Raw genomic sequence first — 17,188 nt, 5'->3', positions numbered from 1 at the left:
TCCTAATAATAATGACTCAACCAGACAATCCGCTGCACTTCCCCCTCTTGAGATTCTTACTCCCTTTTTCTGTTGAATTTCTGGACCTCCAATTTGTCGGTAAATGACTACAGGGACGCTCATCATAGGTCATTCAGTTCACTGTTAGTGGAAGGACATTTTTTTAAATCAACAAATCCTACATTACAAAATGAATGGTCAGGGACCACCTGCAATACTTCCAGGGACCACCAGTGGTCCACGGACCACCTGTTGAAAACCCTGCTAAGAGTGATTTTGTTTGTGTTCTCTCCAGGAGGAGATGTTCGTGGCTAACTGTTCTGTTCTCTCCAGGAGGAGATGTTTGTGGCTAACTGTTCTGTTCTCTCCAGGAGGAGATGTTCGTGGCTAACTGTTCTGTTCTCTCCAGGAGGAGATGTTCGTGGCTAACTGTTCTGTTCTCTCCAGGAGGAGATGTTTGTGGCTAACTGTTCTGTTCTCTCCAGGAGGAGATGTTCGTGGCTAACTGTTCTGTTCTCTCCAGGAGGAGATGTTCGTGGCTAACGGTACGCTGAACGCGGAGGACAAGTCTCAGGACGCGCGCTTCGGCTACGCGCTGGCGCCCGCGCCCGACCTCAACCACGACGGCTACACCGACCTGCTGGTGGGCGCGCCCCTGGAGGACGACCACAGGGGGGCGCTCTATGTCTACCACGGAGACGGCATCCACATCAACCACAACTACAAGCAGGTGTGCCAAGCTTCAAGACTACACTCTCCTATAACCGTTGTCGGGAGAAAGCACGTTCAACTCAGGGATATATAATCTCCAATAGTATAGCTGGTTTCTTATGAACTTTGTTTAGTAAACATGCACTTTGTTTAGTAAACATGCACTTTGTTAACATGCACTTTGTTTAGTAAATATGCACTTTGTTAACATGCACTTTGTTTAGTAAACATGAACTTTGTTTAGTAAACATGCACTTTGTTTAGTAAACATGCACTTTGTTAACATGCACTTTGTTTAGTAAATATGCACTTTGTTAACATGCACTTTGTTTAGTAAACATGAACTTTGTTTAGTAAACATGCACTTTGTTTAGTAAACATGCACTTTGTTAACATGCACTTTGTTTAGTAAATATGCACTTTGTTAACATGCACTTTGTTTAGCAAATATGCACTTTGTTTAGTAAACATGCACTTTGTTTAGTAAACATGCACAGCAGCCGTCTTATGTGGAGAAACGTGAAAAAGAGAAAGGGATAGAAGAAGAGGAGGAAGAGAGAGAGAGAGAGACCAATATATTGTATTATATATATTTCTATTTATTATTTATTTATTCATTATCTAATTATTTACGCATAACCCCGTGCGGTAAGTGCAAGACAATGTGCGTGAGCATAGCAGCAGATATTTACTGTACATGATGTGGACGTTATTTGAGGTGGAAGAACAATACGTACTGTATATCAGCACGTTGTATACGTGGGATTAAGCACGTGTCGGGTTCGATCACATACCTGTAGGCCAAGTTGAGCTGTCAGTCCCTCTTCTCCATTTCTCCATGCCACTCACTCGCTAAGTTAATCATGTGTGTGTGTGTGTGTGTGTGTGTGTGTGTGTGTGTGTGTGTGTGTGTGTGTGTGTGTGTGCCTGTGTGTGTGTCTCTGCAGCGCATCGCGGGCTCCTCTCTCTCCCCGTCTCTGCGGTACTTCGGCCGCAGTGTGAGCGCCAGACTGGACCTGGACGGAGACGACCTGCTGGACGTGGCGGTGGGAGCGCAGGGCAACGCTGTGCTGCTCAGGTGACACGTGTGTGTGTGTGTGTGTGTGTGTGTGTGTGTGTGTGTGTGTGTGTGTGTGTGTGTGTGTGTGTGTGTGTGTGTGTGTGTGTGTGTCTAGTAGCCTTCCCAAGACACGAGGCCCATCAGGCACGTGCACACATAGACATCAAAGAGGGCTTCGGCCCCTGCCCTCTTACCCGTTATTTTGCCCCCTCCAGAACATGAACTCAGCATTTACTACGGTGTAAGAAATTAAAATGCCCCCCTTTCCTTTCCATGCCGTTCCCGAAGTTCAAGGTTCAATGTCTTTATTAATGTCCCAGAAGGGCAATTAGGTTTACAGCAAGAGTAGTGGTTTAAAACAAACAATACAAACAATACAGGACAACAACAGACATGAGACACCATAGCATAAACAGAGGGCAGCATTCAGGAGAATTGCCTTTTCTCCGAAACTCTCCTCAACTTGAACACGAGCATTTTTTGCATTGAAAGGATTTGTCTGTGTAGAAATCCATGTCGTAAGCCACTTCTTCGGTCGCGTCCCGAAAATAGCTGATCTACAAGCTTGTAGATACACACTAGTATGTCACATGATGTTCAAGTACAGCTCCTGGATATTATGTACGCTACACGCTAGTATGTCACATGATGTTCAAGTACAGCCCCTGGACATGATGCTATAGTATGCCGAAGTGACTTACCCGCAGCGGCGGCAGCAGCTCAGCCAGGTTACGTAACTCTGGGAAATCAGGAACCTTTTGCCACAGTTGTAGTCGTGTAACGTCTAGTGGACTGAACCCTGTCCGTCCTCCCTCCATGTCCCCTAGTGGGCTGAACCCTGTCCGTCCTCCCTCCATGTCCCCTAGTGGACTGAACCCTGTCCGTCCTCCCTCCATGTCCCCTAGTGGACTGAACGCTGTCCGTCCTCCCTCCATGTCCCCTAGTGGACTGAACGCTGCCCATCCTCCCTCCATGTCCCCTAGTGGACTGAACGCTGCCCATCCTCCCTCCATGTCCCCTAGTGGACTGAACGCTGTCCGTCCTCCCTCCATGTCCCCTAGTGGACTGAACGCTGTCCGTCCTCCCTCCATGTCCCCTAGTGGACTGAACGCTGTCCGTCCTCCCTCCATGTCCCCTAGTGGACTGAACGCTGCCCATCCTCCCTCCATGTCCCCTAGTGGACTGAACGCTGCCCATCCTCCCTCCATGTCCCCCTGCTGTCCATCCTCCCTCCATGTCCCCCTGTCTGAACGCTGTCCGTCCTCCCTCCATGTCCCCCTGCTGTCTGTCCTCCCTCCATGTCCCCCTGTCTGACCGCTGTCCGTCCTCCCTCCATGTCCCCCTGTCTGAACGCTGTCCGTCCTCCCTCCATGTCCCCCTGTCTGAACGCTGTCCGTCCTCCCTCCATGTCCCCCTGTCTGAACGCTGTCCGTCCTCCCTCCATGTCCCCCTGTCTGAACACTGTCCGTCCTCCCTCCATGCCCCCCTGTCTGAACGCTGTCCGTCCTCCCTCCATGTCCCCCTGTCTGAACGCTGTCCGTCCTCCATGCCCCCTGCAGCTCTCGCAGCATCGTACAGATCAACGTCAGCCTGTCCTTCCAGCCTCACTCCATCAACGTCATCCAGAAGACGTGTCTGCGAGGAGGCCGGGACTCGGCCTGTCTCAACGCCACCGCCTGCTTCATGTCCGTCTCTCGCTCCCCTGGTCCCAACAGCATCAGCTTTGGTATGACGTCGACCACATTCAGCCCTGCTCTGTGCATGTCGTTATAGGCCAAAATCATGCAACTTATAGACAAGAATGTCATACTCCAGTTTTAGGTGATAAAGTGACCACCGAAACAGTGGTTAGTAGAAAGATGTGTTTGGGTGAGCGATGAAGCGCTTACAGTTGCAGTGTGATGTCATGTTGTAGTTTCCGGTGGTCAAGTCTCAAAGAGTGTCAAATAGTATTAGATATTGTGTTACATTTGATACGAATCTCTGATAAGTGATAACATACCATACCATACCTATACCATACCATACCTATACTAACTAACAATACTAAGTAATACTGTATCACCAGAGTTACATATAAGCGAATGTACAGCTCTCGTCTCTCTCTCTCTGCTTAGAGCTGTGGGTGGCGGCCATGTTGGACGACAGGAAGTTCTCTGCGCGGGCGTTGTTTGACGACAGCTCCCAGAGACACACCCAGCTGGGGGTCACAGTTCAGACCGGAGAAACGGTGTGCTACAACCTGCCCTTCCACGTTTACGTAAGCACCTCAGCTTAACCCCAATCTGCACTCAAACACACACAGACACAGTTTGTAGTTACTTTTTAAGAAATGAATCCATGTTTGTGCGTACGTGCGTGCGTGCGTGCGTGCGTGCGAAGTAACTAGTATATTTCCTCAAGTTCTGTACTTATGTACACTTTTGAGGATTAATTATTTATCCTAGTGTTAGTGTTTTTCTATGCTTTTACTTCTACTCCACTACACTAGATTACAAAACATTCATTAATGACTTGCAGCTCTACAGTGTGTGCACTTCTTGGGCTATTTTATACATTTGGATTCTTGTGAAATAGGAAATTCTGTAAAATAAGTACTTTTACTTTCAGTACTTGTTGAATACCGGTCTTTTACTTGTAACAGAGTACTTCTACATTGTGGTATTGGTACAAAATGTGAGAACTGATGCCATGACATCATGCGTGTCCCGGTCTCTCATAGGACACAGCGGACTACATCCGGCCTATCAGCTTCTCCCTGCGTTTCAAGATCAACGACACAGAGGAGAGTGGTCCCGTGCTGGACGAGGGCTGGCCCACCCTGGTCAAGAAATCTGTGAGTCCACACTGCCCCCTGCTGCTGTGGAGTCACATAACACCACAGCCCAGCACTGTCTCTATGTCTCTCAGCTGTCCTACTGTCTGTCTCTCCTACACTGTCTCTCTGTCTCTCAGCTGTCCTACTGTCTGTCTCTCCTACACTGTCTCCCTCTCAGCTGTCCTACTGTCTGTCTCTCCTACACTGCCTCCCTCTCAGCTGTCCTACTGTCTGTCTCTCCTACACTGTCTCCCTCTCAGCTGTCCTACTGTCTGTCTCTCCTACACTGTCTCCCTCTCAGCTGTCCTGCTGTCTGTCTCTCCTACACTGCCTCCCTCTCAGCTGTCCTACTGTCTCTCTTCTACACTGTTCAAGGTTCAAGGTTTCTTTATTTTGTCTCCCAAGGGAGAAATTTGTCTTGGACCCCAAGACACTGTCTCCTGCTCCACTGTCATGTCTACTGTTTGTGTCCTCTGTAAAACCATCTATGCTTCCTGTCTGCTACAGATTGCGTTCTTTAAGGACTGTGGTGAAGACGATGTTTGTACGACAGACCTGGTGCTTGAGGCTCACATGGAGATCTCTGGGAGCAGGTAAACAGCTCCGTCTACTCCCCATCACGTCAAATTCACCTTGAACCATCTGCCCTCATGAGGTTCCATGGAAAGTGGATAACATCCACAGTTCCTGCTCCCACTCAAAAGTTTACTAACGTTTCGGTTTTGACAAACACGTCTCCTTCAGAATGAAGAAGACTTGCTTGATCAATCGATAACCGCTTGAACCCTTCGAGCTTGCAGATCATCTGTTTTCGGCAAAGATAATTGGTGTAGATCAAGTGGTTCTCAAAGTGGGGTCCAGGGACCCCCAGGGGCCTTTGAGAATGAAGTTACTGGTCTGCAACTCAGAGCGTGTACAAACGGAACCAAATGTACACACTCTCTTTTACGATATAGATTGTGGTCCCAAAGATAGAAAAGTGTACGACCCTGCACTGTAAAGGCTCTATTTTTGTCCATGCTAAACCCCTTATCCCTAAACTACTTAGCCTTTTCTTTGAATATTTTGAAAATACGTTTTTAATAGTTCAACTAGCTGATCTACATCGACACGCTGTGAGCTTGGCTATTTTAACTATTACAAAAAAGGACGAAAAAATAGAGTCTTGAAATTAAAAGGTTTGAGAATCACTGGTTTAGAAGGATGAAAACGGCACAGTTGCATGTAACTCTATTAAAAACACTTAAACCCTCTAACCATAGGGAACTGGACTAAAGTGTGTGTGTTCCCTCCCTCCCACATGCAGACAGAAGCCATAGAGAACTGGACTAAAGTGTGTGTGTGTGTGTGTGTGTGTGTGTGTGTGTGTGTGTGTGTGTGTGTGTGTGTGTGTGTGTGTGTGTGTGTGTGTGTGTGTGTGTGTGTGTGTGTGTGTGTGTGTGTGTTCCCTCCCTCCCGCGTGCAGACAGAAGCCCTACGTGATCCGCAGCCCGCGCAGACGTCTGTCCGTGGAGGTGCAGCTGCAGAACAGACTGGAGAACGCCTACAACTCCAGCCTGACGCTGCACTACTCACGCAACCTGCACTTCTCCAGCCTCAGCATCAGGGTATGGATTCACCTTCTCATAGCATCAGGGTATGGATTCACCTTCTCATAGCATCAGGGTATGGATTCACCTTCTCATAGCATCAGGGTATGGATTCACCTTCTCATAGCATCAGGGTATGGATTCACCTTCTCATAGCATCAGGGTATGGATTCACCTTCTCATAGCATCAGGGTATGGATTCACCTTCTCATAGCATCAGGGTATGACATGGATTCACCTTCTCATAGCATCAGGGTATGGATTCACCTTCCCATAGCATCAGGGTATGACATGGATTCACCTTCTCATAGCATCAGGGTATGGATTCACCTTCTCATAGCATCAGGGTATGACATGGATTCACCTTCTCATAGCATCAGGGTATGGATTCACCTTCTCATAGCATCAGGGTATGGATTCACCTTCTCATAGCATCAGGGTATGACATGGATTCACCTTCTCATAGCATCAGGGTATGGATTCACCTTCTCATAGCATCAGGGTATGACATGGATTCACCTTCTCATAGCATCAGGGTATGACATGCATTCACCTTCTCATAGCATCAGGGTATGGATTCACCTTCTCATAGCATCAGGGTATGACATGGATTCACCTTCTCATAGCATCAGGGTATGGATTCACCTTCTCATAGCATCAGGGTATGGATTCACCTTCTCATAGCATCAGGGTATGGATTCACCTTCTCATAGCATCAGGGTATGGATTCACCTTCTCATAGCATCAGGGTATGACATGGATTCACCTTCTCATAGCATCAGGGTATGGATTCACCTTCTCATAGCATCAGGGTATGGATTCACCTTCTCATAGCATCAGGGTATGACATGGATTCACCTTCTCAGTCGGCCACTCGCCACCACTGAGTTCAGTCATTTGGATTCCATAGAAGCCAAGCGTGTCTCTCGTGAATGCATGCTGCGCTCTGAAATGTTCTGAAATGTTCTGAAATTTTCTGTCATCAGTCATTTGGAGATGAACGAGTATTTGACGTGATCAAACTATAGCAATAGAACACAAGTTTAGAAGCATCCTCCAGAAACATGAATGGTCTCAGAAATTTCATAAAAGCAAGCTCAAATGGTCGGCCTTAAAACATCATCCTTTAATTGTCAGTCTTGAGATTATATTTTATGATCCGTGGCTCATAATGCCAAATATATATTGGACCTTGATATGAAAAGTGTTCACAGAACACAGTCTATTTGTGACCTCAGCCTAACATCTCCTCTCTGCTTTACACCATCAGTCTATTTGTGACCTCAGCCTAACATCTCCTCTCTCCTTTACACCATCAGTCTATGTGTGACCTCAGCCTAACATCTCCTCTCTCCTTTACACCATCAGTCTATGTGTGACCTCAGCCTAACATCTCCTCTCTGCTTTACACCATCAGTCTATGTGTGACCTCAGCCTAACATCTCCTCTCTGCTTTACACCATCAGTCTATGTGTGACCTCAGCCTAACATCTCCTCTCTGCTTTACACCATCAGTCTATGTGTGACCTCAGCCTAACATCTCCTCTCTGCTTTACACCATCAGTCTATGTGTGACCTCAGCCTAACATCTCCTCTCTCCTTTACACCATCAGTCTATGTGTGACCTCAGCCTAACATCTCCTCTCTCCTTTACACCATCAGTCTATGTGTGACCTCAGCCTAACATCTCCTCTCTCCTTTACACCATCAGTCTATGTGTGACCTCAGCCTAACATCTCCTCTCTGCTTTACACCATCAGTCTATGTGTGACCTCAGCCTAACATCTCCTCTCTCCTTTACACCATCAGTCTATGTGTGACCTCAGCCTAACATCTCCTCTCTGCTTTACACCATCAGTCTATGTGTGACCTCAGCCTAACATCTCCTCTCTGCTTTACACCATCAGTCTATGTGTGACCTCAGCCTAACATCTCCTCTCTCCTTTACACCATCAGTCTATGTGTGACCTCAGCCTAACATCTCCTCTCTGCTTTACACCATCAGTCTATGTGTGACCTCAGCCTAACATCTCCTCTCTCCTTTACACCATCAGTCTATGTGTGACCTCAGCCTAACATCTCCTCTCTCCTTTACACCATCAGTCTATGTGTGACCTCAGTCTAACATCTCCTCTCTCCTTTACACCATCAGTCTATGTGTGACCTCAGCCTAACATCTCCTCTCTGCTTTACACCATCAGTCTATGTGTGACCTCAGTCTAACATCTCCTCTCTCCTTTACACCATCAGTCTATGTGTGACCTCAGCCTAACATCTCCTCTCTCCTTTACACCATCAGTCTATGTGTGACCTCAGCCTAACATCTCCTCTCTGCTTTACACCATCAGTCTATGTGTGACCTCAGCCTAACATCTCCTCTCTGCTTTACACCATCAGTCTATGTGTGACCTCAGCCTAACATCTCCTCTCTGCTTTACACCATCAGTCTATGTGTGACCTCAGCCTAACATCTCCTCTCTCCTTTACACCATCAGTCTGTGTGTGACCTCAGCCTAACATCTCCTCTCTCCTTTACACCATCAGTCTATGTGTGACCTCAGTCTAACATCTCCTCTCTCCTTTACACCATCAGTCTATGTGTGACCTCAGCCTAACATCTCCTCTCTGCTTTACACCATCAGTCTATGTGTGACCTCAGCCTAACATCTCCTCTCTCCTTTACACCATCAGTCTGTGTGTGACCTCAGCCTAACATCTCCTCTCTGCTTTACACCATCAGTCTATGTGTGACCTCAGCCTAACATCTCCTTTCTCCTTTACACCATCAGTCTATGTGTGACCTCAGCCTAACATCTCCTTTCTCCTTTACACCATCAGTCTATGTGTGACCTCAGCCTAACATCTCCTCTCTCCTTTACACCATCAGTCTATGTGTGACCTCAGCCTAACATCTCCTCTCTGCTTTACACCATCAGTCTATGTGTGACCTCAGCCTAACATCTCCTCTCTCCTTTACACCATCAGTCTATGTGTGACCTCAGCCTAACATCTCCTCTCTCCTTTACACCATCAGTCTATGTGTGACCTCAGCCTAACATCTCCTCTCTGCTTTACACCATCAGTCTATGTGTGACCTCAGCCTAACATCTCCTCTCTGCTTTACACCATCAGTCTATGTGTGACCTCAGCCTAACATCTCCTCTCTGCTTTACACCATCAGTCTATGTGTGACCTCAGCCTAACATCTCCTCTCTCCTTTACACCATCAGTCTATGTGTGACCTCAGCCTAACATCTCCTCTCTCCTTTACACCATCAGTCTATGTGTGACCTCAGCCTAACATCTCCTCTCTCCTTTACACCATCAGTCTATGTGTGACCTCAGCCTAACATCTCCTCTCTGCTTTACACCATCAGTCTATGTGTGACCTCAGCCTAACATCTCCTCTCTGCTTTACACCATCAGTCTATGTGTGACCTCAGCCTAACATCTCCTCTCTCCTTTACACCATCAGTCTATGTGTGACCTCAGCCTAACATCTCCTCTCTGCTTTACACCATCAGTCTATGTGTGACCTCAGCCTAACATCTCCTCTCTCCTTTACACCATCAGTCTATGTGTGACCTCAGCCTAACATCTCCTCTCTGCTTTACACCATCAGTCTATGTGTGACCTCAGCCTAACATCTCCTCTCTCCTTTACACCATCAGTCTATGTGTGACCTCAGCCTAACATCTCCTCTCTCCTTTACACCATCAGTCTATGTGTGACCTCAGCCTAACATCTCCTCTCTGCTTTACACCATCAGTCTATGTGTGACCTCAGCCTAACATCTCCTCTCTCCTTTACACCATCAGTCTATGTGTGACCTCAGCCTAACATCTCCTCTCTGCTTTACACCATCAGTCTATGTGTGACCTCAGCCTAACATCTCCTCTCTGCTTTACACCATCAGTCTATGTGTGACCTCAGCCTAACATCTCCTCTCTCCTTTACACCATCAGTCTATGTGTGACCTCAGCCTAACATCTCCTCTCTGCTTTACACCATCAGTCTATGTGTGACCTCAGCCTAACATCTCCTCTCTCCTTTACACCATCAGTCTATGTGTGACCTCAGCCTAACATCTCCTCTCTCCTTTACACCATCAGTCTATGTGTGACCTCAGTCTAACATCTCCTCTCTCCTTTACACCATCAGTCTATGTGTGACCTCAGCCTAACATCTCCTCTCTGCTTTACACCATCAGTCTATGTGTGACCTCAGCCTAACATCTCCTCTCTCCTTTACACCATCAGTCTATGTGTGACCTCAGCCTAACATCTCCTCTCTCCTTTACACCATCAGTCTATGTGTGACCTCAGCCTAACATCTCCTCTCTGCTTTACACCATCAGTCTATGTGTGACCTCAGCCTAACATCTCCTCTCTGCTTTACACCATCAGTCTATGTGTGACCTCAGCCTAACATCTCCTCTCTGCTTTACACCATCAGTCTATGTGTGACCTCAGCCTAACATCTCCTCTCTCCTTTACACCATCAGTCTGTGTGTGACCTCAGCCTAACATCTCCTCTCTGCTTTACACCATCAGTCTATGTGTGACCTCAGCCTAACATCTCCTCTCTCCTTTACACCATCAGTCTATGTGTGACCTCAGCCTAACATCTCCTCTCTGCTTTACACCATCAGTCTATGTGTGACCTCAGCCTAACATCTCCTCTCTCCTTTACACCATCAGTCTGTGTGTGACCTCAGCCTAACATCTCCTCTCTGCTTTACACCATCAGTCTATGTGTGACCTCAGCCTAACATCTCCTTTCTCCTTTACACCATCAGTCTATGTGTGACCTCAGCCTAACATCTCCTTTCTCCTTTACACCATCAGTCTATGTGTGACCTCAGCCTAACATCTCCTCTCTCCTTTACACCATCAGTCTATGTGTGACCTCAGCCTAACATCTCCTCTCTCCTTTACACCATCAGTCTATGTGTGACCTCAGCCTAACATCTCCTCTCTCCTTTACACCATCAGTCTATGTGTGACCTCAGCCTAACATCTCCTCTCTCCTTTACACCATCAGTCTATGTGTGACCTCAGCCTAACATCTCCTCTCTGCTTTACACCATCAGTCTATGTGTGACCTCAGCCTAACATCTCCTCTCTGCTTTACACCATCAGTCTATGTGTGACCTCAGCCTAACATCTCCTCTCTGCTTTACACCATCAGTCTATGTGTGACCTCAGCCTAACATCTCCTCTCTCCTTTACACCATCAGTCTATGTGTGACCTCAGCCTAACATCTCCTCTCTCCTTTACACCATCAGTCTATGTGTGACCTCAGCCTAACATCTCCTCTCTGCTTTACACCATCAGTCTATGTGTGACCTCAGCCTAACATCTCCTCTCTGCTTTACACCATCAGTCTATGTGTGACCTCAGCCTAACATCTCCTCTCTGCTTTACACCATCAGTCTATGTGTGACCTCAGCCTAACATCTCCTCTCTCCTTTACACCATCAGTCTATGTGTGACCTCAGCCTAACATCTCCTCTCTGCTTTACACCATCAGTCTATGTGTGACCTCAGCCTAACATCTCCTCTCTGCTTTACACCATCAGTCTATGTGTGACCTCAGCCTAACATCTCCTCTCTCCTTTACACCATCAGTCTATGTGTGACCTCAGACTAACATCTCCTCTCTGCTTTACACCATCAGTCTATGTGTGACCTCAGCCTAACATCTCCTCTCTGCTTTACACCATCAGTCTATGTGTGACCTCAGCCTAACATCTCCTTTCTCCTTTACACCATCAGTCTATGTGTGACCTCAGCCTAACATCTCCTCTCTGCTTTACACCATCAGTCTATGTGTGACCTCAGCCTAACATCTCCTCTCTGCTTTACACCATCAGTCTATGTGTGACCTCAGCCTAACATCTCCTCTCTCCTTTACACCATCAGTCTATGTGTGACCTCAGTCTAACATCTCCTCTCTGCTTTACACCATCAGTCTATGTGTGACCTCAGCCTAACATCTCCTCTCTCCTTTACACCATCAGTCTATGTGTGACCTCAGCCTAACATCTCCTCTCTCCTTTACACCATCAGTCTATGTGTGACCTCAGTCTAACATCTCCTCTCTGCTTTACACCATCAGTCTATGTGTGACCTCAGCCTAACATCTCCTCTCTCCTTTACACCATCAGTCTATGTGTGACCTCAGCCTAACATCTCCTCTCTCCTTTACACCATCAGTCTATGTGTGACCTCAGCCTAACATCTCCTCTCTGCTTTACACCATCAGTCTATGTGTGACCTCAGCCTAACATCTCCTCTCTGCTTTACACCATCAGTCTATGTGTGACCTCAGCCTAACATCTCCTCTCTCCTTTACACCATCAGTCTATGTGTGACCTCAGCCTAACATCTCCTCTCTGCTTTACACCATCAGTCTATGTGTGACCTCAGCCTAACATCTCCTCTCTCCTTTACACCATCAGTCTATGTGTGACCTCAGCCTAACATCTCCTCTCTCCTTTACACCATCAGTCTATGTGTGACCTCAGCCTAACATCTCCTCTCTGCTTTACACCATCAGTCTATGTGTGACCTCAGCCTAACATCTCCTCTCTCCTTTACACCATCAGTCTATGTGTGACCTCAGCCTAACATCTCCTCTCTGCTTTACACCATCAGTCTATGTGTGACCTCAGCCTAACATCTCCTCTCTGCTTTACACCATCAGTCTATGTGTGACCTCAGCCTAACATCTCCTCTCTGCTTTACACCATCAGTCTATGTGTGACCTCAGCCTAACATCTCCTCTCTCCTTTACACCATCAGTCTATGTGTGACCTCAGCCTAACATCTCCTCTCTCCTTTACACCATCAGTCTATGTGTGACCTCAGCCTAACATCTCCTCTCTCCTTTACACCATCAGTCTATGTGTGACCTCAGCCTAACATCTCCTCTCTCCTTTACACCATCAGTCTATGTGTGACCTCAGCCTAACATCTCCTCTCTCCTTTACACCATCAGTCTATGTGTGACCTCAGCCTAACATCTCCTCTCTCCTTTACACCATCAGTCTGTGTGACCTCAGCCTAGCATCTCCTCTCTCCTTTACACCATCAGTCTATGTGTGACCTCAGCCTAACATCTCCTCTCTGCTTTACACCATCAGTCTATGTGTGACCTCAGCCTAACATCTCCTCTCTCCTTTACACCATCAGTCTATGTGTGACCTCAGCCTAACATCTCCTCTCTCCTTTACACCATCAGTCTATGTGTGACCTCAGCCTAACATCTCCTCTCTGCTTTACACCATCAGTCTATGTGTGACCTCAGCCTAACATCTCCTCTCTCCTTTACACCATCAGTCTATGTGTGACCTCAGCCTAACATCTCCTCTCTCCTTGCAGGAGGACTCCCTGTTTAAGATGGAGTGCACGGCGCTCGGTTCCAACAGCCACTCCTGTAACGTCAGCTACCCAGTGTTCCGCTCCCATTCCAAGGTACTCCATCACAAAGAAAACCCTAAAGACAAATCCTATTTCACAATAGTGTGTATATGTTTCTTAAATACATTTTTATTGTTTTGTTCTTTCTCTCCTGTGCCAATGTGATCCGGCAGGTCAACTTCATGTTGGAGTTTGAGTTCAGTTGTACGTCTCTGCATAGCAGAGTCCAGGTCAAACTCACCGCTTCCAGGTACACATGCACACACGCACATGCACGTGCTAACGCGCGCACGCACGCATATTGGTCTGGCACTCCTCAGTTTGAATACATTCTCACTCACCTCAGAGTTCTGCGTGACTAATCAGAGCTCACTATTTAAAGCGAGAGTTTTTTTCGGTATCTGTGGTATTTATCTAGTTGTTATGATAACCTGGGTTTAATGTGTGTGTGTGTGTGTGTGTGTGTGTGTGTGTGTGTGTGTGTGTGTGTGTGTGTGTGTGTGTGTGTGTGTGTGTGTGTGTGTGTGTGTGTGTGTGTGTGTGTGTGTGTGTGTGTGTGTGTGTGTGTGTGTGTGCAGTGACAGCGTGGAGAGAGAAGCAACTCTGGGTGACAACAGTGTTCAGATACAGAGTTTCATTCAGTATGAACCTGACCTGTTTGTGAGCAGGTAATGTGTCTCTCTCTCTCTCTGTCTCTCTGTCTCTCTGTCTCTGTCTCTCTCTCTCTCTCTCTCTCTCTCTCTCTCTCACAATGTTCAATTCCAAATCCAAAGGAGTTTTATTGGCATGAGGAACAAGACAATCAAGATAAAACGATAAAATAAATGCGTAAACAGAGCTGTGTTTTTACATTAACACTACATTAACAATGCTGTCTTGTTAAACTATAAAAAATATTTTCTGTCAGAGATAGATAGTTATACATCCATATAGGAGACGTTAGCTAAAGTTGACAGCAGTATTTGTTTTCCTGTGCAGTGAGTCCAACCTGAACCGGTATGAGGTCCATCCCACCCGCACTCTGTCAGAGGGAATCGGACCAGAGTTCTACACACATCTGAGGGTACATCCATCACACACACACACACACACACACACACACACACACACACACACACACACACACACACACACACACACACACACACACACACACACACACACACACACACACACACACACACACACACTGCTCACAACATTGACAACACAGGTCGGGTTCTTTATTTCAGGCATTCCTCTCATCCCTCCATGTCATGCCGTGAGAACTGTATGTTCACACAACAAATAACACACTATAATCAACAAATTGCACAGTACATAATATTGACCAAACAAATAAATGAAGATACAAACATGTAGAAATGCGCAAAGCGCAGCTGAACGTGTCAATCAAACAAAACAAAACAAAGATAACTCTAAAAAATTGAATACCTTGTTGGTCGCTTATTGTTGTGTAAAAGAGGTCCTTCATTCTGGAGTCTCTTAAAGTCTTTAGAATGTTCCTGACTATGCTTTGACTTCAGACGTCTTTTATTTCTTGTTTTAACAGTTCGTATCACACTAAAAAACTACAAGTGTTCTTGTTCCTTCCTTCATGCAGACCAGAGTCTGAGTGAGACTAAATGTTTGCACCACCTGTTCCATGACATGCAATCATGCATCAATCAGCCAGTCAACCAATCATGGTCCAGCGTATACTCAGATCCATCTAATAGAAGAGTTGCGACATTGAGGGGGCATAAAACAGCCCAGTCACATGCTTCATGTACTCAAGCGAGCCCATAGACTCCAATGCATTCAGTAAACCTCCGGTTATCCCCCCCATGCTCAATAGAAGTCTATGTAGGAGAGCCTCCATTGGACTGAAGCCCCATGAAGTGAACGGAGTTTGAGTAACTCTGTCTTACTCATCTTATCATGTTTTTAAATGTTTTATTACCTCACATGAAATCAATTATGAACCAAATATGTATTATGTTTCATGAAATTATCATTAGTTTAGTTTAGTTTATTTGCACATATGTGAAATAATAACAACAATATGGTAAAATAAAAATAATACAGAAAGCAAATATTTCAAATAGGAAACAAGATTAGTTACATACATGATGTGCTGGAAGTGCCAAAAAACCCCAAAGGGGCTTATCGAGTGGCCTTCCTATAGAAGCTATACCAGTTGAGCTTAAATAACAGAAATTAAGATATGAAAATATTGGTAAACCTAAGGATTGTAAATAATAAACATAATAATGAAGAAATAAAAAATATTCTAATAATAAATATCAAATAATAACATGACTAGGGCGTGTTGCCCAAGCTTGTTAATATAAATAGCAGTAATTGTCTCTTAAAAGAGCAGAGACTAGTACAGATTCTGATATGAGACGGTAAATTATTCCAAAAGTGTGGTCCTCTGAACTTGATGGAAAATTGGGCCGATGTTGTCCTGAAGAAAGCGGAATGAAGATTTGAAATTTAATTCATTATACTTTATGAATTTATGACCATGAATTTGTTATTTTAGTTTTTTCATAGGCCTATTAAGCATTTTTAGCACAGGAAAAAGGACCTCTGCCAAAATATTGTGGTTTGAGGAAAAGTAATATGTGTAATATACTAATATGTGACAGTTAGTTGGCTGTGTGTATTTACAGTAACATGTGACAGTTAGTTGGCTGTGTGTATTTACAGTAACATGTGACAGTTAGTTGGCTGTGTGTATTTACAGTAACATGTGGCAGTTAGTTGGCTGTGTGTATTTACAGTAACATGTGACAGTTAGGTGGCTGTGTGTATTTACAGTAACATGTGGCAGTTAGTTGGCTGTGTGGAATAGAATGTTGATACTAAAAAAGGATAGTTAAGGTCCTTTTGGATACTACGGCATATATGTTGCACATATCACTCTCACAGTTTGAGCAGGAAAACATGTCTCTCCACTAAGTCGAGCATTTGGCCTTGGGTAGGGGAGGAATGCAGGGGGGGGGGGGGTGTTGGTGCTCACAGATCTCAGCCTCGGTGGTTAAACTCCCTGTGGGTGAATTATCTCCCGACAATGACCACCTATCCAGATAGTATCCCTTAGTTCACCCTGCATAGAAGCTCTGTCAATTGTGGCACTATGTTATTTTATTTTGTTTGTGTGTGTGTGCGTGCGTGCGTGCGTTAAAACTCCTTTATGGTAAACTTGACAACATATTGACCACATTTATATTTAAAACAACTTTATGGAAATTCTGACCAAGTTTGGACGTGTAAACTGCAACTTTAAACACATTTTCTGGTGGGGACCCCCTGCCCCCCCCCCAAACAATGTTGGGGACCCCTTAGGGGTCCAGACAGGCAGTGTGTGGACCACTGGTAGCGTTGTTTGTGTGTGTGTGTGTGTGTGTGTGTGTGTGTGTGTGTGTGTGTGTGTGTTGGTTCCAGTGTCAGTCTCAGTAATTATTCATTTGATTTGATTTGGATTTGGATTTGGATCTCTTTTAGCGTTTCGGCTGATCTTCCAAAAGTCCAGAAATAAATTAAAACATTACAAAATTCATTATATTACATTACAAAATAGTACATTGCATTTCAAAA

At 45.7% G+C, this 17,188-nt stretch overlaps 1 protein-coding gene across 1 annotated transcript in view; it reads left to right on the top strand.

Annotated features, from left to right (window-relative positions):
• itga10 (integrin, alpha 10) overlaps nucleotides 1-17,188 on the top strand; it is a 144,473-nt gene that overhangs the window by 16,277 nt on the left and 111,008 nt on the right. The window contains exons 5-16 of the mRNA XM_083761992.1: nucleotides 296-379; nucleotides 524-730; nucleotides 1,659-1,789; nucleotides 3,331-3,497; nucleotides 3,889-4,031; nucleotides 4,494-4,607; nucleotides 5,097-5,182; nucleotides 6,055-6,196; nucleotides 13,565-13,657; nucleotides 13,777-13,853; nucleotides 14,182-14,271; nucleotides 14,582-14,666. Of these exons, the coding sequence (XP_083618118.1) occupies nucleotides 296-379; nucleotides 524-730; nucleotides 1,659-1,789; nucleotides 3,331-3,497; nucleotides 3,889-4,031; nucleotides 4,494-4,607; nucleotides 5,097-5,182; nucleotides 6,055-6,196; nucleotides 13,565-13,657; nucleotides 13,777-13,853; nucleotides 14,182-14,271; nucleotides 14,582-14,666 (1,419 nt within the window). The remainder of the gene's footprint in view (nucleotides 1-295; nucleotides 380-523; nucleotides 731-1,658; nucleotides 1,790-3,330; nucleotides 3,498-3,888; nucleotides 4,032-4,493; nucleotides 4,608-5,096; nucleotides 5,183-6,054; nucleotides 6,197-13,564; nucleotides 13,658-13,776; nucleotides 13,854-14,181; nucleotides 14,272-14,581; nucleotides 14,667-17,188) is intronic.

The sequence above is a fragment of the Protomyctophum parallelum genome (genome assembly GCF_964188405.1).
Source record: "Protomyctophum parallelum genome assembly, chromosome: 3".
NCBI lineage: Eukaryota > Metazoa > Chordata > Actinopteri > Myctophiformes > Myctophidae > Protomyctophum > Protomyctophum parallelum.
The sequence above is the reverse complement of the archived record's forward strand: the minus strand, read 5'-3'. Positions and strand labels throughout refer to the sequence as shown.